The sequence below is a fragment of the Cervus elaphus genome, chromosome 33 (assembly GCF_910594005.1).
Source record: "Cervus elaphus chromosome 33, mCerEla1.1, whole genome shotgun sequence".
Lineage (NCBI taxonomy): Eukaryota > Metazoa > Chordata > Mammalia > Artiodactyla > Cervidae > Cervus > Cervus elaphus.
This window is the reverse complement of record NC_057847.1, coordinates 30,234,536-30,261,262: the sequence shown is the minus strand read 5'-3', so window position 1 is coordinate 30,261,262 and position 26,727 is coordinate 30,234,536. Positions and strand designations below refer to the sequence as shown.

At 40.9% G+C, this 26,727-nt stretch overlaps 1 protein-coding gene across 1 annotated transcript; it reads left to right on the top strand.

The window, feature by feature from the left end:
• The first annotated feature begins 1,031 nt into the window (after positions 1–1,031).
• Positions 1,032–20,955, top strand: DHRS9 (dehydrogenase/reductase 9). Its single transcript, XM_043894762.1, has 5 exons — positions 1,032–1,207; positions 13,896–14,267; positions 15,557–15,815; positions 17,748–17,911; positions 20,338–20,955. The coding sequence occupies exons 2-5, from the start codon at positions 13,955–13,957 to the stop codon at positions 20,559–20,561; spliced, it is 960 nt and encodes a 319-aa protein (XP_043750697.1). The 5' UTR covers positions 1,032–1,207; positions 13,896–13,954; the 3' UTR covers positions 20,562–20,955.
• Positions 20,956–26,727: the final 5,772 nt, after the last annotated feature.

Below are 26,727 nucleotides of genomic sequence, written 5' to 3'. Positions count from 1 at the left end.
ATTCATCTACCCAGTCCAACCACAAGAAACTGCCCTTTTCAAAGAAGGAACACAGAAGCTTGGGAAAGCTGAGACATGTAGCAATAAATTAGTATATAAAGGGACTGAAACTAAACAATCAGAGGCATTTGTACCAGCCTGTGTGCCTAAGGTGTAGGTGGTCAGCTTGCGGGGCAGGGGAGAGGAGGCAGTGGTACATATTAGCACCTGCAGCCTCAGCACTTCCCACTGCATTTCAGGGTATGCCAGGTCAGTTGTGATCGTTTCTAAAATAGACCAATGCTGGGAAAGAAGGGGGCATCCTTTCCCATTTCCAGTGATCTCAGTACTAGAGACCGTTCAGTATCTCCTTGAAAGTGAAAGTGAAGTCGCTCAGTTGTGTCTGACTCTTTGTGACCCCATGACCAGGATCCTCTGTCCATGGCATTTTCCAGGCAAGAGTACTGGAGCGGGTTGCCATTTCCTTCTCCAAGGGATCTTCCCGACCCAGGGATCGAACCAGGTCTCCCGCATTGTAGGCAGACGTTTTACCGTCTGAGCCACCAAGGTCAGTATCTCTTTGTTGTACCTTAAAACACAAATTAAGACTTATAAGTCCACTCTCTCATTTCACTAGTTTTGATCTCCTTGCTCATCAGTTTTTTTTTAAGGTGGTAAAAAGAATCATCAGGGACTGATTTCCCCTACCTATTCTCTTAGAAAGGAAGGAGCACTGTTAACAGGATGAAAAAAATAACTAGAGATCATGAACAATAATCATAATCCAAAAATTAAATAATTAAACAATATATCAGGCCATTTACAAAATGTCTCCATGTTAATTATTTCAGTACTCACAATGAAAAACTATCATTGATCATTTTTAAGTCCCTTCTAAAAGTTACTACATTTTATTTGCTAAAGATACTGCAGATTCCTTTGGAAACACATGACCCAGAGCTTCTTGGCTTCCTCCATCTGAAGAAGACAAATTTAGTCATCAACTCGAGTCACAGTGACTCATAGAGTGAGGAGGGAACCTGCGGACTCCTCACACGCTTAAGTACTTTGAGCTTCACGGAAGCCCAGGCATCTCTACCTTAAGAGGATCTTCGAGGTCAGGGTGGCACAATCCTTCCTTCCCCCAGCACAGCGGCCAGATCAGGCAGATTACAAGCAGCCCAGCAAGGCCACAACAGCTTCTGTGTCCCAGTTCATCTTAAATAAGGTAACCGATGATGGAGTTCTGTCACTTGTTCCTTCATTTCTCATGTCAGTCTTCAAATTGTCTTGATTTTCCTCACTCTTATATAATAAATCAAGTTGTCTATCATGCTGTGGTCAGCACTTGCTATTTAAAAAAAAAATGATATGTTAGAAGGCTGTGATGGGTACCGGGTCCATCTCATTACAGAAATAAGCTCAATGCCACCAGAAACCTTGCCTTGAACTTCCTTCTCCGGGTTTCTCTTTGAATGTTCTTTATCACCCTAGAGTTACAATTAGATTTACCTCTAGTTCATCTCTCTGTACCTATTTGATACCATCTAGGAATCTTATAATGAATTGGAAACTGGAGTGGGGAAGAGCTCTAAAAAGAGTGTTCCTAATTGGAACAACAGATTTGCTACCAACTGCAGGTCAGGTCTATTTGTCTACCTGCTTTACCAATACTTTCAGAGGGCAGTTTAGACAAATATACACTCACACGTAAGCTGAGTGAGAAGGATGCTATTCTGTCCAGGAGGAAGCAGGGATATTCCTCAATGCACATTTGATTCCTGGACACTGGGATGACAACAATAAGTCTGCTTCAGATATTCACTCTGTTTTATGATTCGGGGGTTGGAATTTTACCTGAAACTTCCAACATACAAATAACAGAGGGAGAAAGTCAGTTTGGAGGCTTCAAGGGCAACCCTTGTTAAAGACTTTAAGATCCAAGTGGTGGTGTGATCTTTCTTTCTCAATGGATTGATTTTTAACAGTTGGGGAAAAAAGTTTAAAAAAAACACATTTTTAAATTAAAATTAAATTTAAGGTTGAACAAACAGTTCTGAAATGTCCTGCTATACTATCAGTTCCAGGGTAAGGACTGTGCTTTACTTAGCTTAGTAGGTGCCCTAAAAATATCCTTGGCTAGATGCTGCATAAAATGAAAATTAAATGTTGTATCATCTTTGCTTTATTTGTGATATTTGAAAAGTGTGCCCAATTTTTAGAACAAAGTTCAATATCTGAATTCAAGGAAAATTTATTTCATATATCAAATGGAAAAAAATGGGAACTGGATTTAAAACTCTTACAATGAATGTCACTTTCTCAAGGTATTGCCATTAAAAACAGCTCAAAGATAACTGAGATGAAAAGAAATATACTGAAGATTTGAACACACTTTCTGCAACTCTACACAACATTCTCTCTATATTGCAAGCTTCCCTGAAGCTTTGTAACTGTAAGCTATAATAACATTTAATAAGTCATGTCTTCCAGTTAGCAATGCTTACTCAGCAACATAAATAAGGTAACCACGGCTTTAGCAATAATTCTTAACCTGCCAATAATATCAGAGAGCATATTGGCAAAATAATAAACCTAGAAGAGACTGAGAATATTAAGTATTATTGCAGATGATTTGATGAATTATAATTTAAAAGTTTTGAAAGAAGTCAAAGGAAAACCAGAGATAGGTTTTTTCCTTAGAACTAAAAATGCAAAACATAAACTCATCAGGTCTTCCCTACAAAAGAGTGGGCTGGCACACCTCCAGGCTCAACCAGGAGACTGAATGAGCCTGCAAAGTAGGCACCCCCCCCACACACACACACCTCAGTGTCCCATTATACAAGGCACACTGGGTCCTGAGGGCCACCTCCCTCCTGCAGGAAGCGGGATTCAAGGGGAACATAACTAATGGAGGAGTTTCTTCATTACACTGTCTGAGGGAACTTACAAGGATGAATATCACCTCAAAGATCTCATTGGTGCACCATAATCGTTATTATTATTTTAATCTGACGCTCATGTGAGACTATTTTAGGTAAGATCTTTGGCTCCATTTAAAACTTTTTTTAGATTTCTGGGTGCCCAACTGAAGACTTTTTTCACAAAAAAATATCATCCATTAGTCATATTCTTAGTTTGTGTCATTGGGCACAAATGTCATTTTTCTTAAAGAAATGTGTCACAGAAATCTCAGAATGGCCAGTTAGGTTAAATAGTGACAGAATTTCTTGATTCAATGAAAAGATAAAAATAAAAAGGAATCTGGTGTCAGTTTACCAGTTTTACAATATTTATTTATTTATTTGGCTGTGTCAAGTCAGTTTCAATTTGTGGGATTTGGGTTGCATCATGCAGGGTCTTTCGTTGTGGTGTTTGGACTTTGTGTGCCGATAAAAGAGAAAACTAGTTCTCCTTTTTTTATTTCCTTTGTGTCTTTGTGGCGTGGTGGAGAATTTTGATAATAGGTTTTCATTTTCCTATTGACTGGTTGTGGTGTGTAGGCTCAATGGTAGCACCACATGGGCTTAGTTGCTCTGCAGTATGTGGGATCTTAGTTCCATGACCAGGAATTGAACCCACATTTCCTGCATTGTAGGGTACACTTCTAAGCACTGGACTACCAGAGAAGTCCCAGGTTTACAAGATTTAAATGGATAAGGGACATATCTGTCCAGTCAGACTGCTGTCAACCTTAAGAAAGCTTGTGCAAGAGAAACTCAGAAAGAATATATTTTAGAAAGCTTTTTGATAAATGTTCTCTATTTGATGTGTTTTGATTTAAAAAACTTAGTTGTTAATTCACCTCGGGTCACACTTGCAGCAAATTGAAAAAAATAAAAATAAAGATTCAACAAATACCCGAACAGTCAGTGTGATTGACTAGATTCAGTATTGCTTTCTCTTTGTGAAGTTTTGTGGAAATAAAACCAAACTGTTTGGGAGGAAGTAACTACAAAGAACTCCACCTCTCTTACACAAAGTATACCTCACAGTGACTTTGAAACATGGAGACATTATTTTCTATCTTATTATTTTTTAAGAATCTCTCATTTATTTTTAAAGGGTGGAGGAAGATGAATAAGAGAAGTGAAATCAAAGGATCTTGTTTTAGATATTTTAACCAGGAAGAGAAACCTAGGAAGAGAAAATTAAAAGAAGCAGAACTGGACAAGGACAGGAATTGAGTTGTAATATTTTCCAGTAGCTGCAGACAAGCAGTTACTCTTCAGCCCTTCAGATACAGATCAAAGAGAAACCTAGTTCTCCTTTTTTGATTCCTTTTGAGTCTTTGTGGCATCATGGGGAATTTTGATAATATATTTTAATTTTTCCTATCGACTGATAATGTGTTCCTCTCTTTCTAGTTCTACTTTTCTTTCTCTCTCTCTCTCTCTCTTTTTTTTTTTAACACAGTTTAGGAGCTCAGAGATGAAATTTTTAGTTCTAGCCACTCTCTGGCAAATGATCTTATGTCTGACACCAACCCTACTTAGCTCACAGAAATATTTTGATAATTTGATGAGATAAATTTTATAGGAACGTTTTTCAATAATGTTTAAAGTTATCTAAATGGGAAGTGTGACTATCTGATGACAAAGAGGAGAAGGAGAGGAGGATGCCCTGATGATTCCAAGGGCTCAAAAACTAATCCAGTTATTGCTAGATGCCTGGTGTTCAAGTGGAAACTTTCTTCTCTTTCTTTCTTCTTTCTTTCTTTCTACATGTATTTACTTAATATCAAGTATCATTAGGCATGGTGGTGTAGAGAAGTGTACACACAGTCCAGACTCCCAGAGTTGAGTGGGAATTCCGGTAACAGTGGAGCAGATAATTAAAGGATGGATGCTGCGATTAAGTGGCCTGAAACAACACAATTCTATCTTGAGCCCATTAACATAATTCTAAATTTGTTTCCTCATCCATAAAATAGAGATAATTTTACTGTAAGGTTTGAATGAGATAAATATTTCTAGATCTTAGCAGAGGGCCTAGACTGTGGTGAGGTGAAGTGAAAGTCACTCAGTCGTGTCTGACTCTTTATGACCCCATGGACTATACAGTCCATGGAATGCTCCAGGCCAAATACAGGAGTGGGTAGCCTTTCCCTTCTCCAGGGGACCTTCCCAATCCAGGGATCAAACCCAGGTCTCCTGCACTGCAGGCAGATTCTTTACCAGCTGAGCCACTAGAATGTGGTACAAACTCAACAGATCATAGAGTTGCTATCATTCCTACCTGACTTGGTCAACTGGGAATCCCAAGGACCATGGCTTTCTCAGGGCATTCTTTGAATTCTGTAGTCAATGGTACTCATCTGAAGGGCACCCCAGAGGAGTTCATAGCAGTCCAAGCTCAAAAGGCTCAGCTAGAATTTAGGCCTCATAAATGCTGTGAGTGCTCATTTGCTAATTTCTAAATTCACAAATGGCTGCATACATAGACTTGGCTTTGCTCACTGCCTCCTATCCTCCTGATAACAAAAAGGCAGTTTTCAAAATATGTATATTCATTCATTTTATTTATTTGGCTGCCTCGGCTCTTAGTTGCAGCATTTGCGATCCGTGTGGTGCGATGCACAAACTCTCCCGTTGTATCATGTGGACTCAAATACACAAGCTCAGTAGTTGCAGCCCATGGGCTTAGTTGCTCCACACAGTATGTGGTATCTTAGTTCCCCAAACAGGGATTGAACCTGAGTGTCCTGCATTTAAAGGCAGATTCTTAACCACTAGACCAACAGCGAAGTTCCTAGGAAACTTTTTAAAATCATAGATATTAATGCTTACTGCAGCAGGCTATGAATTTGTTGTTGTTCAGTCATGTCTGTCTCCTCGTGACCAGATGGACTGTCGCACTCCAGGCTTCATTGTCCTTCACTATCTCCAGGAGTTTGCTCAGACTCATGTCCATTGAGCTGATGATGCCATCCAGTATTTATAAATAATAAAAATTTTCTGGTAAGACCATAAAAAATATAAACTTTCATCCATATGTCACTACTGAGGAAACAAAGACTGAGTTTCCAGTCTGGGTTTTAAGCAGTTTCCAGCAGTTCCGAATGCTGTACTGTTCTGGACCTCCAAGACAAGGAAACACTAGACCAGCATTTCTACTGGGAGGAAATTTTCCTCTACTGGGAGGAATTTTATTCCTAGGGGAACATCTGGCAATGTCTGGAGACGTTTTTTGTTGTCACAACTGGGGGAGAGGACTATTGGCATCTAAGTGGCAGAGGCCAGGGTGGTGCTAACATCCTGTAATACACAGGAGAGACCCCCCACAATAAGAATTATCTGACCCAAACTGCCAAAACACTGAGGCTGAGAACCCCATGCTAAGACCTGAGCAACGCATACAGCAACCAATCCTGCCACATGACAAGGGTCTTCCTGTGTAACAGGAAGTCTAGTCATTTTATTTCACCAGGTACTCTTCAAGGTGGGCTTTCCTGGTGGCTCCGTGGTAAAGAATCTATCTGCCAATGCAGGATATGCAGGAGACGTGAGTTCAATTCTTAGGTCTGGAAGATCCCCTGGAGGAGGCAATGGCAACCCACTTCAGTAGTCTTGCCTGGAGAATCCCATGGACAGAAGAGCCTGGCGGGCTATAGTCTATACAGTCGTAAGGAGTTGGATAAGACTTAGTGACTAGATAACAACAACACTCTTCAAGGTAGAAGTTATCTCTATTTTACAGATAGAAAAATGGAAATGAAGAGAATATGACAATTGACCCAAAGGCCCTCTGATGGTAGAGGAACTGAACCTGAAACTTGATCTGCCTGATTCCAAGGCCTCAGCTCCTAAACCCTGATTTAATGTCTCTTGTGTACGTGTGTGTGTGTGTGTGTGACCTTGGTCCTTGCTTTCTAAATTTTTACTGGCAAATTGGCTAGTATTGATTTTGGCTGAAGAAAACACTCCATGACCTGTTCAGAGGACGTACACTCAGAATTGCACCCGACCTCATGCATTGAGTTGTGGGGGTTAAATATCTGCTTTCTCTTACTCTGTTCTTGGCCTTGATGAGTCAATAAGCTCACAGTCCTTTGGTGCTAGAGGGACTCTGACAAACCTAGGCACTTCTTGCTGAGAGATTTGTACCCCTATTAAACAGGGAGATAAATTGGAAATACAATTTCCAATAAACGCTGTGAGACAAATTGGAAAACACACAGAGAAGCCAACAACCCAAGCAACCAAAGTCAATGCCCTGACTGAATTTCTGGCACCAAGGACCCATATGGAGGTGACCACAGCTGGCAGAATAAGGCCAATGCAGCCCTGTGAGTTGCTGTTACTCATTTACTTCCCAGTGGTCAATGAACCAATCAACCATCAATCAGCTTCTGTGTACAGGTCATGTTCTCAGCAACTCTGACTGACCGAGGGTTATTACTCAAAGGTGGCATCTTGGCTAAAATTAGAGGACAAAGGTATGTGTTGGTTTGTGGCTGACTTGGTCCAATGACCTAGAGGTATCTGAATCTTAGGGACTGAAGAAGAAGCAGTGGTTTTGGATGATAATCTTTGAGAAAAGGACAGACTTTGCAAAGCTCTAGGTCAAGGCTGGCAGTCCTTGGATTCAGGCTGCAGGCTGGGACACCAGCATCTGAAACAACCCTCAGCCCAAAGGAGTAACTGATGAGGACAACACATTTTAATGTGAGCCCATCCCTAACAACTAAAAGCTCCTCTTTGTTTTCTTGTCACCTGGGAAAAATTGGTTTGGCTAAGGATGGAGGAAGTTGAAGAGGGGAGATGGATAAGATGAGGAGGGAGAGGGAGTCTGACTGATTTGGTCTGAGTTTTTGCTTTCCTCCAGTAGTTATGAAGGTGAACTTCCCAAAGAGAAGAAGGAAGAAAATTTGGCGTCCAAGGTCACTAGACTCTGAAGTTCTGGATATGAAACTTCTCACCTATCCTGTGCATGGAACTCAAAGCAGTCTAGTGAACACTTTTCTCATTAAAAAAAAAAAATCATTTTCCTTTGCCAAATTTTGAAGTTTTTGGTTTGAATTAATTTCAAACTTATGGAAAAGTTGAAAGAATATTACAACCCAGAATCCCCAGATATTGACATTGTACCACATTTACATTCTTATTCTCTTTTTAAAGAATGTACATATTCTTAATGCTTGTTTATATACATATTTTTATTATTTCCTAAACCATTTAAGAGTAAGTTGGAGACATGGTGCTACTTAATCCTTAAATACTTCCATGTGTATTTCATAAAAAGTGGGACTTTTTCTACATAATCATAGAAGTGATTAAAATTGAGAAATTGATATTCATGAAATATTTATTGTTTATCAGATCTACAAAGCTTACTCAAATTTCACTTGTCAACCTAAAAATGTTCTTTTTGACAAAAGAAAAAATGATTTTCCGGTGCAGGATCAAAAGTTGCTATTGTCTCCTTCATTTATTTCAGCTCTGATCTTTATGATTTCTTCCCTTATACAAACTTCAGGGTTTTTTGTTCTTCTTTTTCTAGTTGCTTTAGGTGTAAGGTTAGGTTGTTTATTCAATGTTTTTCTTGATTCTTAAGGGAGGTTTGTATTGGTATAAGCGTCCCACTTAGCACTACTTTTAGTGCCTCCTGTAGGTTTTGAGTTGTTGCGTTTTCATTGCCATTTGTTTCTAAGTACATCTGGATTTCTTTTTTGACTTCTTCAGTAATATGTTGGTTACTCAGAAGTGTACTGTTTAGCCTCCACGTGTTTGTGTGGTAGTTTTTTTCCCTGTAGCTGATATCTAGTCTTATAGTGTTGTGGTTGGAAAAGATGCTTGAAATGATTTCAATTTTTTAAAATTTACCAAGGCTTGATTTGTGACCCAAAATGTGATCTATCCTGGAGAAAATACCATGTGCGCTTGAGAAAAAGTGAAAGCTGCTGTTTTTGGATAAAAAGCCCTATAAATACCAGTTAGGTCCAACTGATATAATGTATCATTTAAGGCTTGTGTTTTCTTATTAATTTTCCGTCTGGTAGATCTGTCTATTGGTATGAATGGGGTATTAAAGTTCCGCACTATTATCGTGTTACTGTCAATTTCCCCTTTAATAGTTGCTAGCATTTGCCTTAGTATTGAGGTGCTCCTATGTTGGGTGCATATATATTTATAATGTTTATATCTTCTTGGATTGATTCCTGGATCATCATGTAGTGTCCTTCCTTATCTCTTATAAGGGTCTTTATCTTAAAGTCTATTTTACCTGATATGACTATTGCTACTCCTGCTTTTTTTTTTTATTTCCATTTGCATGGAATATCTTTTTCCAGCCCCTCACTTTCAGTCTGTGTGTCCCTAGGTCTGAGGTGGGTCTCTTGTAGACAGCATATATAAAGGTCTTGTTTTTGTATCCATTGTATCTTTTAAGTGGAGCATTTAGTCAATTTACATTTAACATAATTATTGATATATATGATACATATGGGGTTTCCCTGGTGGCTCAGACAGTAAAGAATCTGCCTGCAATGCAGGAGACCTAGATTCAATCCCTGGGTCAGGAAGATCCCCTGGAGAAGGAAATGGCTATCCACTCCAATATTCTTGCCTGGGGAATTCCAGGAACAGAGCAGCCTGTTGGGCTACATACAGTTCATGGGGTCACAAAGAGTTGGATGCGACTGAGTAACTAATACTAATTAAATAATGATCCTATTACTATTTACTTTATTCTTTTGGGTTTGTTTTTGTAGGCCTTTTCTTTCTCTTGTGTTTCCAACCCAGAGAAATTTCTTTAGCATTTGTTGTAAAGCTGGTTTGGTGACACTGAATTCTCTCTCTCTCCTTTTTTTTTTTTGCTTATCCATAAAGCTTTTGAGTTCTCCTTTGAATCTAAATGAGATCCTTACTAGATAGAGTAATCTTCATTGTAATTTTGTTTCTTTCATCACTTTAAGTATACCTTGTCACTCCCTTCTGGCCAGAGTTTCTGTTGAAAGATTAGCTGTTAGCCTTATGGGAATCCCCTTGTGTGTTATTTGCTGCTTTTCCCTTACTGCTTTTAATATTTGTTCTTTGTGTTTAATTTTCATTAGCTTGATTAATATGCGTCTTGGTGTATTTCTTCTTGGGTTTATCCTGTATTGGACTCTGAGCTTCCTGTATTTGGATGGTTATTTCCTTTCCCAAGTTAGGGAAGTTTTTTACTATTATCTCCTCAAATATTTTCTCATGCCTTTTTTCCCCCTCTTCTTCTGGGACCCTTATAATTCATATGTTAGTGTGCTTAATGTTGTTCCAGAGGTCTCTGAGACTGTCCTCACTTCTTTCTATTTTGTTTTCTTTATTCTGCTCTGCTTCAGTTCTTTCCACAATTCTGTCTTCCAGATCACTTACCCATTTTTCTGGCTCCAATAGTCTGCTATTGGTTCCTTCCCTTACTGTAGCACCAAGACTTCACAGGCGTCACAGCACAGAAGACAAAACCTCAAGACTAATGGTGAAAACAACACTCAAATGCCAAGAGCACCCAAAGAAACTCACACATTTACAAAAGGAAGAGAGAAAAAAGAGAATGAAGAAAAAAAGAAGAAGAAGAAAATTAGAAATATATGAAAAAGAAAAAGGGGGGGGAGATTAAGAGGATAAAAAAGGGGAAAAGGGGGAGAAAGGGAAAAAAAGAAAACAATGTATATAGAGAGTTGTGGTTCTACCTCCACCTCCTAGGAAGCCCTCCTACACTGGACTGTTCTTGGGACCTACTGTCGGATTCTAATCTGCCTCTACTCCTATGTGTATTTGCCTCCAATGTCCACAGTTGCCAGAGCTAGGGTTTTTTTCTTTTATGTGAACACTCATTGTCCTTTTTTATATCCCATAGGCACAGAGTCTACCTGGTTGATTGTGTGTATTTAATCTGCAGTTTGTACAGCTGGTGGAAAGATTTTCAATCCTCTTCCTTAGCCACTCTGCTAAAACCATTGTGGTTTTATCCCCACCACTGCATGTAGGTTATCACAGGAGTTCACTCCTGAGGCTGCCCTGGAGGACTTGGGTCTGCCCCAGTGAGGACCAAGAGTGGAGGTATCACAGCTGCTTGAATGGTGGGGACCCTGGCACACCATGTATGCAGGGGAGGCGGCGGCCACAGGAGCAGGAGATATGGCACTATTAAGGCTTTTTCTTTCTAGCCTCTGGCAGCTCTGCACCAGTGAGGACTGGGCAGGGAGGTGGCATGGCCGCTTAGAGTGTGGGAACCTGGTGGGGTCAAAAGCGTAGGGAAGCCGGTGGCCAGAGGCATAGGAGATAAAGTGCCATTAGACTCTTTTTCAAGGGCTTCCCAGGTGGTGCTAGTGATAAAGAACCCCCCTGCTAATGCAGGAGACATAAGAGACATGGTTTGATCCTTGGGTTGGGAAGAGCCCCCTGGAGGAGGGCATGGCAACCCATTCCAATATTTTTGCTTGGAGAATCGCATGGACAGAGGAGGCTGGCAGGTTGCAGTTCACAGGGTCACACAGAGTTGGACATAACTGAAGCAACTTAGCACAAACATAGAGTCTTTTTTTAGCCTCTGGAAGCTGGCACTCAAAGGACTTCCCTAGCTGGTCCTTCTTTGTTGCTTGGTGAAGCAGGTGCTCAAAGGCGCTCCTGGCTGTGATCTTTCTCTGTTGTTTGGTGTATCAGGCCCCCCAGGGACCACCATCTCTGGGGTCTTTCTCCACTGGTCCGCTGCTGGCTCTGGCATGTGGGGAGAGAGAGAGGCAGTGGTGGCTCCACCCCCTGTGCATGATTCAGCACTGTGGCCCTGCCTCCATGGCTGCCCAGCTTTCCTTCAAGGGCATCCCAGCGTGATCTCCTCCCTCACATCCCCTCAGGCCATCTCCCGCAGTCACCAGCAGCCCTCACTGTGGGATTGCTCTCTAATCCCAACAGTCCAGCTCCCAGTGACTGCACGTACGGAGGAACTTGTGTCCTGGACAGGTAGGGCTGTGGTTCTCTGCTGCATTCAGAATGTCACAGATCAATTGATTCGCTCTCCAACAGCCTCAAAGGCCTCCTCTCTGTCCCAAACTATTGCTCCGGTGTGGGAATCTCATCCCTGCTTTATTCCTTCACCCCCTGAGTGCAGTTCCAGTCCTACTCACTCTCCTAATTTTCCCTTCCTTCCTTCCTCTTACTGAGTTTTGCATGGATCCATATTCCTTTCCGGTGGTCAGGCACTCCTGCCAGCTCTCAGCTGGTGCTCTGAGAGATCCTTGCATCTGAAGATATATCCCTGATGAATCCATGAAGAGAGAAGTACTCCATGTCCAGCTAATCCTCTGCCGTTTTGTCGTCTCTGTAGTGTTCGTGTTTATCACTTGGTTAAAGTGGTATCCGGCAGATCTCTCCACTGTGAAATTACTATTGCTCTCTTTTTAATTAGTATGAGCCTTACGCAGAGATTCTTTGAGATTCTATAGTTACTATTTCTCATCAGAATTTCACCCACTAGTTTAGAACTGCCTGGAACAACTGTCACTATGTCAGCTGCCAAATGATGATTTGCTAATTCCATTTTTCCTTTTTCATTTATTAATTGGCATATTAATTCTCCTGTAAAATGAGGCAAGTAATGAGCCCTCTCTAACTGAAAAGGCTATGAAGAGAATCAAATGAGACCTATTTGTAAAAGTGAAAGGCAGAACGCTTTACAAAAGTAAGCTATTGTTTTACTATTGCTCCCCTTAGGCCTGCCTGCCAGCAGCAAAACCCTACAACAAGGAGTTTCCACTCTCAGTTCTAGGGCACATTAAACTCCATGAATATTTGCATTTTTTACATAATTCCCTTGGGAGTTTGGATTGCAGCAAAGGTTACAGAATCTATTTGGTGAATATAGTCAACTTTTAGTTATTCAACAATTATTTATCAAGACCTAGACTTGAGCAAAACACTATACTAATTGAAAGTATAAACATGAAATTTCCTTAAAATGTCTAAATATGAATTTTGCAAGAGTTGGTTACACCACTCCACCCCTCAAAATTATATATTTTAAATGTACTTATTTATTTGAAAAGAGGAAGTCTTGCTACATAGACATCCACTTGCAACAAATCAATAATTCCTACAGAGGGAAGATTTGGAAAAACTATACCAAATTTTTAAGTCACAATAGTCTAAAAACCTGACTGCTTTAGAAATAGTCACAGCTATACCACAAGAACCAACTAGTTTGCACAAACCTTCCTTTTACTGCTGACTTATTTTTACTACCCATTTTTTTCTTCTTTAGCTATAGATCTTTCAGCAGGAAAAAAAGATGAAAGCAGAGTCCAAATTTTCCACGTTAAGTGAAGATATATTGCATTATTTTTTATCTGAAACAATCTCTTCCTTGTAAAACAATAGAAATAGAGTTGTGTGTCTGTGTGCACATAAGTGTATGTGTCATTCTATCTGCGTTTATGTTCATATTCCTTATTAAGCAAAGAAATATTTGCATGTATACAGAGAGAGGAAAAAAGTCAGATCAACCCAATGACCCATGTCAATTTTGCCAGTTACTTTCTCTGCCACTTGGGAAACCCTTGTGGCGTAGTGGTAAAGAATCTGCCTGCAATGCAGGAGACACAGTTTCGATCCCTAAGTCAGGAAGATCCTTCGGAGGAGGAAATGGCAACCCACTCCAGTGTTTTTGCCTGGAGAATCCCATGGAAAAAAGAGCCTGGAGAAATATAGTCCATGGGGATTACAGAGAGTCAGACACGACTGAGCACACACACACGTACATGTGATAGGTGTAATTTAACACTTACATAGCCATCTTCCCAACCAAATAAGAGTTATTGTATTTTTAACCATCTATGTATCCATCCAAATGCATTAAGATATCTTAAGTTCATCACTCTGGGTTATTATGCCCTAATGGTTCTAATTTGAATTTTCTTTCTAATTTTGAACACTCAGGACGCCATCTTCTTTTATTGTTCAAGAAAGAAGTGTCCTTGTCATACAACAGGAAAAAAATGCTCTTTTGGCTGTTAGCCTTTCTGATTCTTTGTGGTTTTCTGTGGAATTATAAAAGACAGCTAAAGATCGCAAACATCACTGATAAATACATTTTCATCACTGGGTGTGACACTGGCTTTGGAAACTTGGCAGCCAGAACTTTTGATAAGAAAGGGTTTCATGTAATTGCTGCCTGTCTGACTGAATCGGGATCAACAGCTTTAAAGGCAGAAACTTCAGAGAGGCTTCACACCGTGCTTCTGGATGTAACTGACCCAGAAAATGTCAAGAGGGCTGCCCAGTGGGTGAAAAACCAAGTTGGGGAGAAAGGTGAGTGATGTGAAAATGAGGGGAATGGAGGGGGTGTTGAGAAGTAAGCAAAGCTAAATGAAAGTAAATAGTCTGATTTTAAATGGTCTTTCCAAAAATAATGTCTCCTAGATACCAGTTGTGTACTGGAGAAGATGGGAGAAAGTTTAGAATAGCCCTGAATATTTCTACATTGCAAGCTCTCTACATGCATGAGAGACACAGCCCGCATTATCTTCTCATGCGTCCCCATGGGTGAATTTAGAACCGAGATGATGGTGTTAACTGGTCTTTTTCTGTGAAGTGCAACTCTAACCACTTACACAGCAAACAACTTGGGGCCAAAAGCTACAGTAGATCCTGAGGGCAACCCTTGAATTGCCATCTGGATACCCAGGACCATCTTCTGACTGCAAAATGGTTCCAGAGCTCACACACTGTCACTGGGAAAGGAAGAAAATAGTCTGGCGATCTAAGCAAATATGTCTTAGGTAGTCATGGTAGAATAGGGAGTCATTGGACCTCATTCTGCATTAGATTCTGCAAAGATAGGAGCATTCTGAACTAGAAGACTTTTTATTTTTTTTCCTTGAATGAAGTTTGAAATACTCTCATGGATGAAGATATTTGAATCCACAAAGGAAAAAACAAACAGATGTGATTTTTCTTTATCACATCTTCATCATATAGTTGAGACTCTGAACCTCAAAAGCAGTAGTTTGATAAGGCTCCAAATAATATTTTAATACTTGAATGCCAACACTTTTAACAATGTTAAATGTTTCCCATCATAAAATAAGACAGGTGAATGACTGGATTTTTACCAAAAATAAATGTGAAATAGATCGATGTTGTTCTTTGTCTATAAAAACAGTTCATAAGTAACTCTATGGCTGATTCATATCAATGTATGACAAAATCCACTGAAATGTTGTGAAGTAATTAGCCAAAAAAAAAAAAAAAAACAGTTCATAAGTATTCTCTGGCTATGCCATCCAGCATGATAGGAAAAATAAAGCAATTTCCTCACATCTGAGATTAAAAAGACTCACTCAGATAGTGTTTGACATTCAAAGCAGAAACAGAAAAATTGTAAGATTGGCTTCCGGTAACAGAACTTCAGCCGTTTCAGTTTAACCTCCCACCCACTGTACTATCACTTCCCCAAACTGCAAGTATTCAGAGCAGGAAGGAAGATGACTGGAAGGAGGAAATGGCACCATCAGATAAGGCAGAGCTGTATTTCCACCAAGGATGCCTATATAAGTATCACCTTCTACCACACCTCCTTCCCTTCCGCTCTGTTCTAGGTCTCTGGGGTCTGATCAACAACGCCGGCATTCTTGGTGTGTTGGCACCCAACGACTGGCTGACGGTCGAGGACTACAGAGAACCTGTTGAAGTGAACCTGTTTGGACTCATCAGTGTCACGTTAAACATGCTTCCCTTGGTCAAAAAGGCTCGAGGGAGAATTATCAATGTCTCCAGCATTGGGGGTCGGCTTGCATTTGGTGGAGGGGGCTATTCTCCATCTAAATATGCAGTAGAAGGCTTCAATGACAGTTTAAGGTAAAGCAAACATAGACATCTTAGCAAATAATAACCATTAACGTTCATTGAACATTTATATACCAGACACTCAATTTAGTGTTTTAAACTATTCCCAGTTTATGATACTGAACGTCAGCCCTTGACACAAGGGTTCGAAGCAAAAAATAAGGAAAAAACATTTTAAAAAGGAGAAATAAAATATAAATGGTACCAGTGAAACTAGGGGAGTTGGGATAACTCACCCAAGGTCACCCAGCTGTCAAGTGGTAGAATGGGATTTGAACCTAAATCTTTTAAAGTCTTTTCTCCTTTTTGCATTAATGCATATGTGAATAGTGGTGGCAAATTTGTATTCAACGGATCAGCTTGTTTAATAGTTAGGGAATCATAGAGAGGAACTAAATCAGGTCTCTCTGTTGGTATTGCTGTCAGTTGCAGACACAACAGTGACATCTTATTAAACCCTCAGTAGAAAATTATCTGATAAAGTAATGACATAGCGATGCAGCTTTTTTTCCCCCCCTTCTTGTTGCAAGTTCTGGATTCAAATTTCTCACACTATAACTGAATGGATGGTAACCGTCTCACCTCTACCCCAAGGACAAGAAAGACAGCTTTCCTCTGATGCTTCCATTTCCAAATAAAACTTCGAGTAGAAGCTTGCTACCCTGGAGAAGGGAATGGCAACCTACTCTAGTATTCTTGCCTGGAGAATCCCATAGACAGAGGAGCCTGACGGGCTGTAGTCCATGGGGTGGCAAATAGTCGGACAAGGCTGAGTGACTAACACGTACACACACACACACACACACACACACACACACACAGAAGCTTGCTAATCTAGTGTGAAGATTTTGCCACCACAAGAAAACATTGACTACCTCTTTTTGCTGTGTGTCACCAGAGAACCCCAGAGCATAAAACCATGAAAGGACCAACTTAGCAAACAAAGTCCTTCAATTCGGTGCCCCAGGCATTAGTTTCTTTGGGTTTATGATGTTTGAGGTTCACTGGGCTTCTCCAATCTGTAGGTTTATGCCTTTTCACATATTTGAGGAGGTTCAGCCATTGTTTCTCCAAACATTTTTTATCCAGAATCCACTATTTCTCTTCCTTCTGGGATTCTAACACAAATATTAGACCTTTTGGCTTTGTCCCACAGATTCCTGTGGTTCTGTTCACTTTGTCCATTTTTCTCTCTGCTGTTCAGATTAGGTAATTTCCAGTGATCTGTCTTCAAATTCATTGACTTTCCTTCATCTTCTTCATTTTACTAATTAGTCCAGCCAGTGAATATTTTATTGTGGTTATTGCATTTTTCAAGTGTAAAATTTTCACTTGGTTCTTTATCTTTTCTTTCTTTTCTGAAGCTTTCTAAATTCCCATTTACTTCAGGAGTGTCTAACTCTTGGAACATGTCTGTAACAAGCACTTTAAAGACTTTGATAATTCCAACATCTGTGTTGCCTCAGCCTTGGTATCTTGTCCATTGTCTTTTCTCATGTGAGTTGAGATTTTCTGACTTCTTTTATGTATCATATGCTAAATATTTGGTACAACATGAAACTATGAGTATTATTAAATTCTGGGGAGAATGTTGATAGGTTTTTGTTGTTATTGTTATTGTTTTTAGCAGATAACTGACCAGCTTGTGTTCAGGTCACAACTTTCAACCAACCTTCTGTGGTTTGAGACCCCAGTGTTCAGTTTTCAAAGACTTTGCTGTGCTTCTCAGACTTTGCATGTGTTCCACATGTGTACTACATAGTAGCCAGTCTGGAATGTGGAAGATGATCTGTCCCATAGTTCAGTTCCTCATCTGCAAACTGAGATGGTAGAATAAGATGCTCTTTCCTGTGCACCCAATTCTGTGACTCCACGAAAAGATTTATAAGCAAACATTATTCAAATAAGCCTGAATTAAATGTCTTCAACTGGCTCTTTTCACAGGCGGGACATGAAAGCTTTTGGTGTGCACGTCGCTTGCATTGAACCAGGATTGTTCAAAACCAATTTGTCAGATCCAGAAAAGGCTGCTGAAAAAAAACTTGCCATTTGGAAGCATCTGTCTCCAGACATCAAACAACAATATGGAGAAAGCTACATCAAGAAAAGTGAGCTTTGGGGTGGACCCAGCGTCCTATGGGGTTCATTGTCCTAGACAGCTTGAAAGAGACTCAAACAGAAAGGAAAAAATAAGGTTATCATGGTAATACACTAGTAGAGATCTCAAATATAGATCAGGAGTCCCTATTGATTAGTGTCAGCTTTTGCTCATGTTTATAAACATTTACTGAGCATTTACTAAGTAGTAAGTTCCATACTAAGTGCCTCATGAATTGTATCATTTATTCCTCAAAAGAACGATAGCAGCAAGCAGAGGTTTGGAAAGGGGAAATGTCCTACCAAAGTTTATACAACTCCTCAGAGCAATGCCTGTACTGGAGCCCATGGTCATTACATCTACACAAACCACCTCTTTTTAGTGATCACCTACCACTCATTCAAAGACTCAGACTCTGCCTAACTTACAATCTAGTTGACAACAGAAAGTAACCAGATGACTCTGAACACTGAGATTTACAACATGTAAGAAACTTGACCCTTTATTTCTGAGACACAACCCAACAGCCTAGAAGGAGGGCTAGATAGTACAGTCTAACTGCTCGAGAAATTCATCACAGGGTCAAAGCATTGCTGGTTAAGAAACCTTTATAGGAAAGGTCAGGTTTGAATAAGACCTAAACAGGAAGAAATTATTAATATTTGGGTGGAAGCTTTCTGAAGCAGGAATGCATGGCAATGGAGAGGAAGGAGAAGTAAGGTAAGTCAGACTGAGTCAAGACTGGAGGAATAATCATAAAGATTAGATAACAATGACTAACACATAGTAAACATTCACTATATACTTGTCACCGTTCTAAGCACTTTACACAAACTCTTTCATTTAAAATGCCCAAACAAGCCCTCTGGATTTTATAGACGCAGAGGCACAGGGATGTAACTTGCCCAAAGTGGCACAGCTAGTAAGTGGGAGAGATGGATTTGAACCCAGATGGCCTGACTTGGCCATCTATTCTCTGCCATGCACTGTAATGGGAATGAGGCATTGAGGAACTGCTGGAACTTCCTGTATTGGGGCTCTTACCTCCACATCAGACTTCCTGGCCTTATTAACATTTGCTTGCTAGTCCTCAAATGCTTACTAAGCTCCTGCTTTGAGCCAGGAGCCCCACCTGACCTGGTGTCACCCTAACCCCAGCTGTGATCCTGCCTCTTCTTCAGCGGGCTTTGGTAAGACAGCCAACTGCGGCAAGGTTCAAGGCCAGGGGTTTTCAAGGTGGAGCCAAGAGCCTAGTCACATCTACTGGGGGAGAATGACTGACTTCTGCAACTACCCCACTGCACACACACACACACACACACACACACACACATGCATACAGGTACATATATGTCAACTAGAACGTCTGGTTTGACAAACCTCGCAGTGCTGACATGTCACCACGTATCAGGTTACAACCACTGCCATTAAATGTTCTGTTTCTTACTCACCGACTCCGAAGTCTCTAAGTTCGAAAACAAAATCCCTCATTGAAAAGAGCTTTCCCTGTTTGATGTTGAAATTGATATTTTCTAGATGCCTGAGACTATATCATCAACTTCTATCTCAAATTTTTTTGACTTGGCCTCTGGGCCAGGTGTCCTTTCTCAGAATTACCAAAGGCTTAGAGCCCGATTTTGTCCTGATTGCTCTTATTAGAGTTCTCCAAGCCAAGACTTCGAGATCAGCTAGACTCATGTTTCCAAAGCAGACCACAAATTTAAGCTCACGTTGCTTCATTTCCCAGACTGTAGTAGTAGGAGTTTAAAATAAACTTAAGACTTATGAGCTAACCTCAGTTAGGCTCTTGGAACAGCTTGTGGCTACTGGGAGCTGAAGTCAAAAGATTTAACACAATTGATTTTCCCTTGAGGATACACAATTCAAGATATGTTTTAAGAGCTTAGGAGGAATGCTTCAAGCCATCACCAGTCCCTGCCTCTTTAAAGGTATCTTAGCTTATTACTCAAACAATTCATTTGCTGAGAACCAAGATACCTTTAGCTTCCTGAGTCAGGGCTTTAGTGGATGAGTCTCCCTTTAGTCACTGAATTATAGAGGCACATGCTATATTAGTGCACACATATATGCACAAGCACGTGTAAACACATTTCCTGTATCAAATTTGTTTTAAGAAGTACTGTGTATATCCTACCACCACTATGTTTATACAAACTACTAACTTCCTGGGTTCTGGCTTTGAACAAGCTCTCTAGGAGATTCTGCTGCTCACTCAAAGTCTGAGAGCCAACAATCTAAAGAAATCACTGCTGCATCCCTGAGGAATAGATAAAAACCCATCACAAGGGGACCCGGTTATAATGGCAAAATCAAAATAAGTTCCCTCACTGCATCCTCCCCTTTGCAACCTAGCTTCACACTCCCCTATTCCCCTTCTTCCGCAGGGTAAATGTGCTTGTGTCTCTTTTTTTACAGGCCTAGAACAATTGAAAGGCACTGCGTCCTTTGTGAACGTGGACCTGTCCCTGGTGGTGGAGTGCATGGACCATGCTCTCACAAGTCTCTTCCCTAAAACCCGTTATGCTGCTGGAAAAGATGCCAAAACTTTCTGGATCCCTCTATCTCATATGCCAGCAGTTTTGCAAGACTTTTTATTGTTGAAACAGAAAGTAGAGCTGGCTAATCCCAAGGCAGTATGACTCAGCTGATGACAAATACCTGCCCCAGGCTGTGAAATTGGCTGATTTCTAGGACACATCTCCTCAATCTCATTCTTTACCTAATCCAAACTGGACTCATTTAGATCAAACTTCTTTTGGTAAAAAGACGGGCTGCCACCATCACCTTTGAGGTCCCAGGGTCCCTCCTCAAATTTTTCTTGAGAAGGTGGGCAGGGGTGGTACCTGCCCGATATTTAGTCTTTGCCTGCTGGTTATAATGTATGGAAAGTGGACAGGCTTTCCCATCCAAAATGATTTTTCACCCGTGCCTGACCCATGCTTCTAACCCCACCACTTAGAGTGACTCCTGAATGTTAAATATTTGTCCCTGATCAAAATATTAAGAGATAAGTAGAATAATTTCCTAAAGGGGGATTGGATGTGCTATCTTGCTGAGAATAAGATTCTAAAGAACTGGAACTCGGTTCTGTGAGCTTCAATGGGGACAGGAGAAGAAAGGGTAATAGGGCATTGTGAGACTGGTAGAAGCTAAGGGGGCAGCAGAAAAATACTAGGTAAGGGTGCAAGTAGGAGGGAAGAAAAAGGAGAGAAGGAATAGAGGACTAAAAAAAAAAAGGAACAGGTGTAAAAGTGTAGGTAGGGAGATTCCAGGACCGCCCTGTGGATAGATGGTAACAGCAGAGGAACTTGTCATTCCAAAAGAAGAAAAATGTAGAGCCTGTGTGTTTATCCTGAAGCTTGTAAATGTAACGAGACATAGACTCTTTGATATAACTTACACCTGAGATGGTTGGGAGATCCAGTATGTGAGGTGTCTCTGAAGCCTCATGAAAATACAGAGCTAAATTCAGAGACTCTCTTTCACCAACAGTTACGGGGACAGCAGGCCTGCTGCTGGCTCACGTAATGGTTCTAAACTGGGTTGACTCGGAACCCACACCCCATCCAAAAGAAACGGCCTAAACAGATGCTTCCCCAAACCCCAGCACCCAGTATCATTCACAAAGGTTGGTTGAATATTTATATGAAAAAAACCCAAAGTGTCGAATTTTAATATCTGTTGCAGGATAATATGGGTTTCCCTGGTGGCTAAGATAGTAAACAATCTACCTCTTTGCAGGAGACTGGAATTCAATCCCTGGGTTGGGAAGATCCCCTGGAGAAGGAAATGGCAACCTCTCCAGTATTCATGCCTGGAGAATCCCATAGACAGAGGAGTCTGTCGGGCTACAGTCCAAGGGGTCGCAAAGAGTCAGGCACAACTGAGCAACTCACATACTTGGGTAACCACAGAATAATACAGAGTGAAAGAGTTGGGGAAATTATCTAGTGTGTATATTTGTGCATGCACATGCACGCGTGCACACACACTGAATTTACTGTGAAGAAAATATTTAATATCTGCTGCTTAAAACCATGTTCTTTTGAAGATGTCAGTAATCCTATTCATTTTCACTCATCTTTCTGGAAACATCTGCCTATGAGGGAGCTACCTCCTCTGACATTTACAACATATTGATGACTTTCAAAAATCAAATTTCCAATGGTATCAGGTCCATATGTTTCACTATTTTGAGAAAAGATACACTCATCCTTTTTACATGAAAATGAAGACAGTCACAGCAAGAATCATAGAGAAAAATTCTCAAGCACAGTGATCTCAACTATCCTCACCACCTATCAGAGGACTCATCTCCATCTTGATCCTACAAGCCCGAGACCGTTCCACCTGTACATCCCTGATTTCTTCTGTTTGGAATTAACACCAGGCGACTGTCACTCATCTTGTCCTTGGAGATGAAGTTCATCCACATCGTTTGCTGAGGCTCCTCCTTCTCACCTTGAATTCCTAGATCTTGGGTTCATTTCATTGCTTTAAAAATATCTAACCTGGGACTTCCCTGGTGGTTCAGTGGCTAAGACCCCATGCTCTCAATTCAGGCGAGCCTGGGTTTGATCCCTGGTCGGGGAACTGGATCCCACATGGCACAGCTAAAGATCCCACATGCTCACAACTAAGACCTGATGCAGCCAAGTAAATAAATATTTTAAACCAAATCTAGCCTGCTACTCCCCAGCCTTCCAGGCCCCTAGGGCTGCCCAGACTTTTAGAATTTTCCAGAACATCCCTTGCTAAACTTTCCACTGTGCAGTTGAGCTTGTGTGCGTGCATGCTCAGGCATGTGTGACTTTGTGTGACCCCATGGACTGTAGCCTGCCAGGCTCCTCTGTCCATGGAATTCTCCAGGCAAGAATACTGGAGTGGATTGCCATTTCCTTCTCTAGGGGATCTTCCTGGCCCAGGGATAGAACCTGGGTCTCCTGCAAGAATCTCTGGCAGATTCTTTTTGCCATTATTCCTCCATCTGGGAAGTGCTGAACTTTCCTAATGGTTATTTCCTTTATTTTGCATAGACCTGAGTTCTTTACTCATTTCTCCACGTAGTTACTATTGATAAGTCCCTGTTTCATCCAACCAAACAAAAAAATGTTGCCAAATTATGGTATCACTTCAAAATAAAACCAAATATATTCACCCAAGCAACTTTTAAAACTTTTTCAACTAAATGAGGAGGTGAAGGTATTTGAAGTAGAAAGGCATAGTCTCAACAAAAGCACATGACCTGGGAGGGAGGGAGGGACACTGTGCCAAAGGTCTGAAGTATAGGTTTCTAGACTTCTCCCCTTCTTGCCATTGCTTCTTATATTCTCTGTGCTCTTGGGAAAATATCATATATTTATCATAATATTTTGGTGGACATATGTGCTGGGCTTTCTGCTAAGCACTGGCCAACAGTCAGGAACAAGACATAGTCCCTTTCTTCACAGAGCTTAAGGTAAACCAGAGACGGATGAAACTGGAGCCTATTATACAGAGTGAAGTAAGTCAGAAACCAAAACACCAATACAGTATATTAATGCATATATATGGAATTTAGAAAGATGGTAACGATGACCCTATATATGAGACAACAAAAGAGACACAGATGTAAAGAACAGACTTTTGGACTCTGTGGGAAAAGGCGAGGGTGGGATGATTTGAAAGAATAGCATTGAAACATGTATATTATCATATGTGAAACAGATCGCCAGTCCAGGTTTGATGCATGAGATAGGGTGCTCAGGGCTGGTGCACTGGGATGACCCTGAGGGATGGGATGGAGAGGGAGGTGGGAGGGGGGTTCAGGATGGGGAACACATGTACACCCATGGCTGATTCATGTCAATATATGGCAAAAACCACTACAATATTGTATAGTAATTAGCCTCCAATTAAAATAAATAAATAAATTTTTTTAAAAAACAAAAGGTAAACCAAAGACTGAGGCTTCTGCTCAGGATGCCTTAGACAGGCTTCTCCAGGAATCCCTGGTCAAGATGAATTGAGGGACTTCCCTGGTGTTCAGTGGCTAAGACTCTGCACTCCCAATGCAGGGGGCCTGGGTTCAATCCCTGGTTAGGGAACTAGATCCCACATGCCGCAACTAAGACTTGGCACAGCCAAATAAATATTTTTTTTTTAAAGATGAATTGAGATATCGTCTTCTACCAAATCAAGCTAGGGGGGTCCCTCCCTACTTAGTTTGGAGGGACCAAGAAAGTGTTCCAGATCTTCCCCTTGATCTGATCTAAAAAGCCAGCTCTGTCTGATGTAGCTCTATGTGGACAATACATTCAAACCTGGAGTTTCTATCTCCCTTGCCCCACCAACCCTTTCTGGGTCCAGCACCAACTACCATCAATTTTATCTCCTGAGGAGATCTCGGGTCCATCTACTCCTCTTCACCTCTAGGGCAGCCATCTGTCCAAGCTTCTATCATCTCTTACCTCAACTACAGCATATTTACTTCTGTGTACCTTCGAAGGTTTCTCCTCACTGTGGTCAGATTGCTCAAAATTAAAGTCTGATCGGGTGGAGAGGGAGGTGGGAGGGGGGATTGGGATGGGGAACACATGTAAATCCATGGCTGATTCATGTCAATGTATGACAAAAACCACTACAATATTGTAAAGTAATTAGCCTCCAACTAATAAAAATAAATGGAAAAAAAAAATAAAGTCTGATCTTGCTGCTTTTCTCCCCACTTCCACTTTCCCAAACCCTTCAGTGTATTCCCATTGCCCTTTGACTAAAATTAAAACACATGACATAAACCACGTTGTCCCAGCACATTTCACAAACCTTCATTTTAGGCTACTGTCTTCATTTTGCCATCTGAGGGCCTTTGCCCATGCTTCTCCCTAGAACGTTCCCATTTTACCTGCCTATTTTCTTCATCCTACAGACTGAACCCCTTCTCAGGCAAGCCCATACAATTCCAAATTCCTACCACCATCTTTTCATTCCAACAACATTCCCATCTTCTACATTCTCACTGCACTCTGTAATTTACTTCAGGGAGCTTATGACAGTCTGTAATTATGTATTTGTGTGACAGGTAAGTTAGGTAATATTGGCCTTTCTTATCAAATGTTATAAGTTTCATGGAATCAGGAACCATGTTGGTTTGCTTATCTTCCTATTCCCTTGTCTAGCAGACTGCTGGCATATAGACCAATGTTCAGTAAATACTTGTTGAATAAATGCAGAAATCAGCCTGTATTAATCCTTCTCAGGTGCAGTCTAGCACTTAAGATCAAGCTTGCCAGCTGCATTACTTCCGCGGTCACTGTGTCTCTTCAGACAAAATCCTGTAACTTCCTCAAGCCTTTGAGTAGTTCTACAAGGGGTTCCCTAATGCTGGTTTGTTGCCATAGAGATTTCTCATGACCTGTTGGTCCAGAGACATTGTGAAGGAGCCTGTGTCTAAGTTGAGACTTAGGGTTCAGCGGTCACAGAAAAAGGGAGCATCAGACATCATTTTGTCCATTTTTCTGCCTGTAGGCAGGGCATGTCCATGTCATCCAGGCTGAAGAGAATCCCTTTCTATTTAAAATCTCCCCAGAAACTCTGAAGCTTCTGTGGGAAACCCAGCCCAACACTTAATGAGGAAAATTTCCAGGAGCGTCTAAGAAAAATTATCAGTTTCGGCTCTTCTCCACTCTATTAATCCCAACAATTCTCAAGAACACAAGACATCTCAGCCCCATCAGTGTAGAGGGGAGAGCTAAGTGTTCTCAAAATTAAAAGTTTTTTTTTTAATATTTATGAATTATTTGTGACAACTTAATCTACACCACTGTTTATAAAGATAATACTGGCCAACAGTTTCGTAAGTTTTTGCATGTTGAAAAATAAGACAATTCTGCTGATACACTGCTGGCATTCTTTAACTCTGCGATTCACTTCTTAAAACAAAATATGAGTAAATCCATTCATCTATATGAGGCATTAAAATAATCGGGTTCTAAGGCAGATTCTGATTTAACAAGCGTTCTAAGATCTTTTTGCACATAGCATCTGCCCAGCAAAGAGCCAGATCACAGCTCTTGCCTGATTTGTCCCTGGAAATAAATAGTGCCCTAGTCTGAAACAGGTCTTGCAAAGCAACGCAGCATCCTGTCACACTGTATACCAGCAACTGCACTGAAAAGTTTCATTTCAGCTCCTTTTGAGAAACTAGAGATGGAAAGCAATCTGCTATAGATGCACAGCATAAGCCCCGACCAAAGCCAACCAGTCAAACACCTAAGTAAAATATTTACTCTCAATCCTCTAGGTCTGTTTTCCCTCTTATTTATGGTGCCTAGAACTTAAGCATGATGCCACCCAACTAATGGTGGTAACTTGGATCAAGTAATCCAAGCAACCTGGGTTCCCACTGGTATAATAAAAATATAATGGTTATTTAACCCTGAGTGCATGTCAGGTTCTTAACGCATTTGTACATTGCATGAGTGCTTTTACCTAACCCTAACCATCTGGGTCCCCCCTTACCTGGTTTTCTTCCCTGGTGGCTTAGATGGTAAAGAATCTGCCTGCAATGCAGGAGACCTGGGTTTAATCCCTGGGTTGGGAAGGTCCCCTGGAGAGGGCATGGCAACCCACTTTAGTATTCTTGCCTGGATAATCCCCATGGACAGAGGAGCCTGGTGGGCTACGGTCCATGAAGTCTCAAAGAGTCGGATGTGATTGAGCAACTAATCACACAACCGCCTCTTAGATGCAGGTTTTTGGTTTTTGGTTTTTTTCTTTGCTTTTCATTTGCTTTTAACATGGTAGAAGACAACACAAAACCCATCC

What these genes read in the sequence shown, in the direction of transcription:
- DHRS9 (XM_043894762.1), top strand. Translation starts at nt 13,955, where the DNA reads ATGCTCTTTTGGCTGTTAGCCTTTCTGATTCTTTGTGGTTTTCTGTGG. An exon ending in AAACCAAGTTGGGGAGAAAG is followed by an intron (nt 14,268 to 15,556) that starts GTGAGTGATGTG and finishes GCTCTGTTCTAG; the next exon opens with GTCTCTGGGGTCTGATCAAC. An exon ending in GGCTTCAATGACAGTTTAAG is followed by an intron (nt 15,816 to 17,747) that starts GTAAAGCAAACA and finishes CTCTTTTCACAG; the next exon opens with GCGGGACATGAAAGCTTTTG.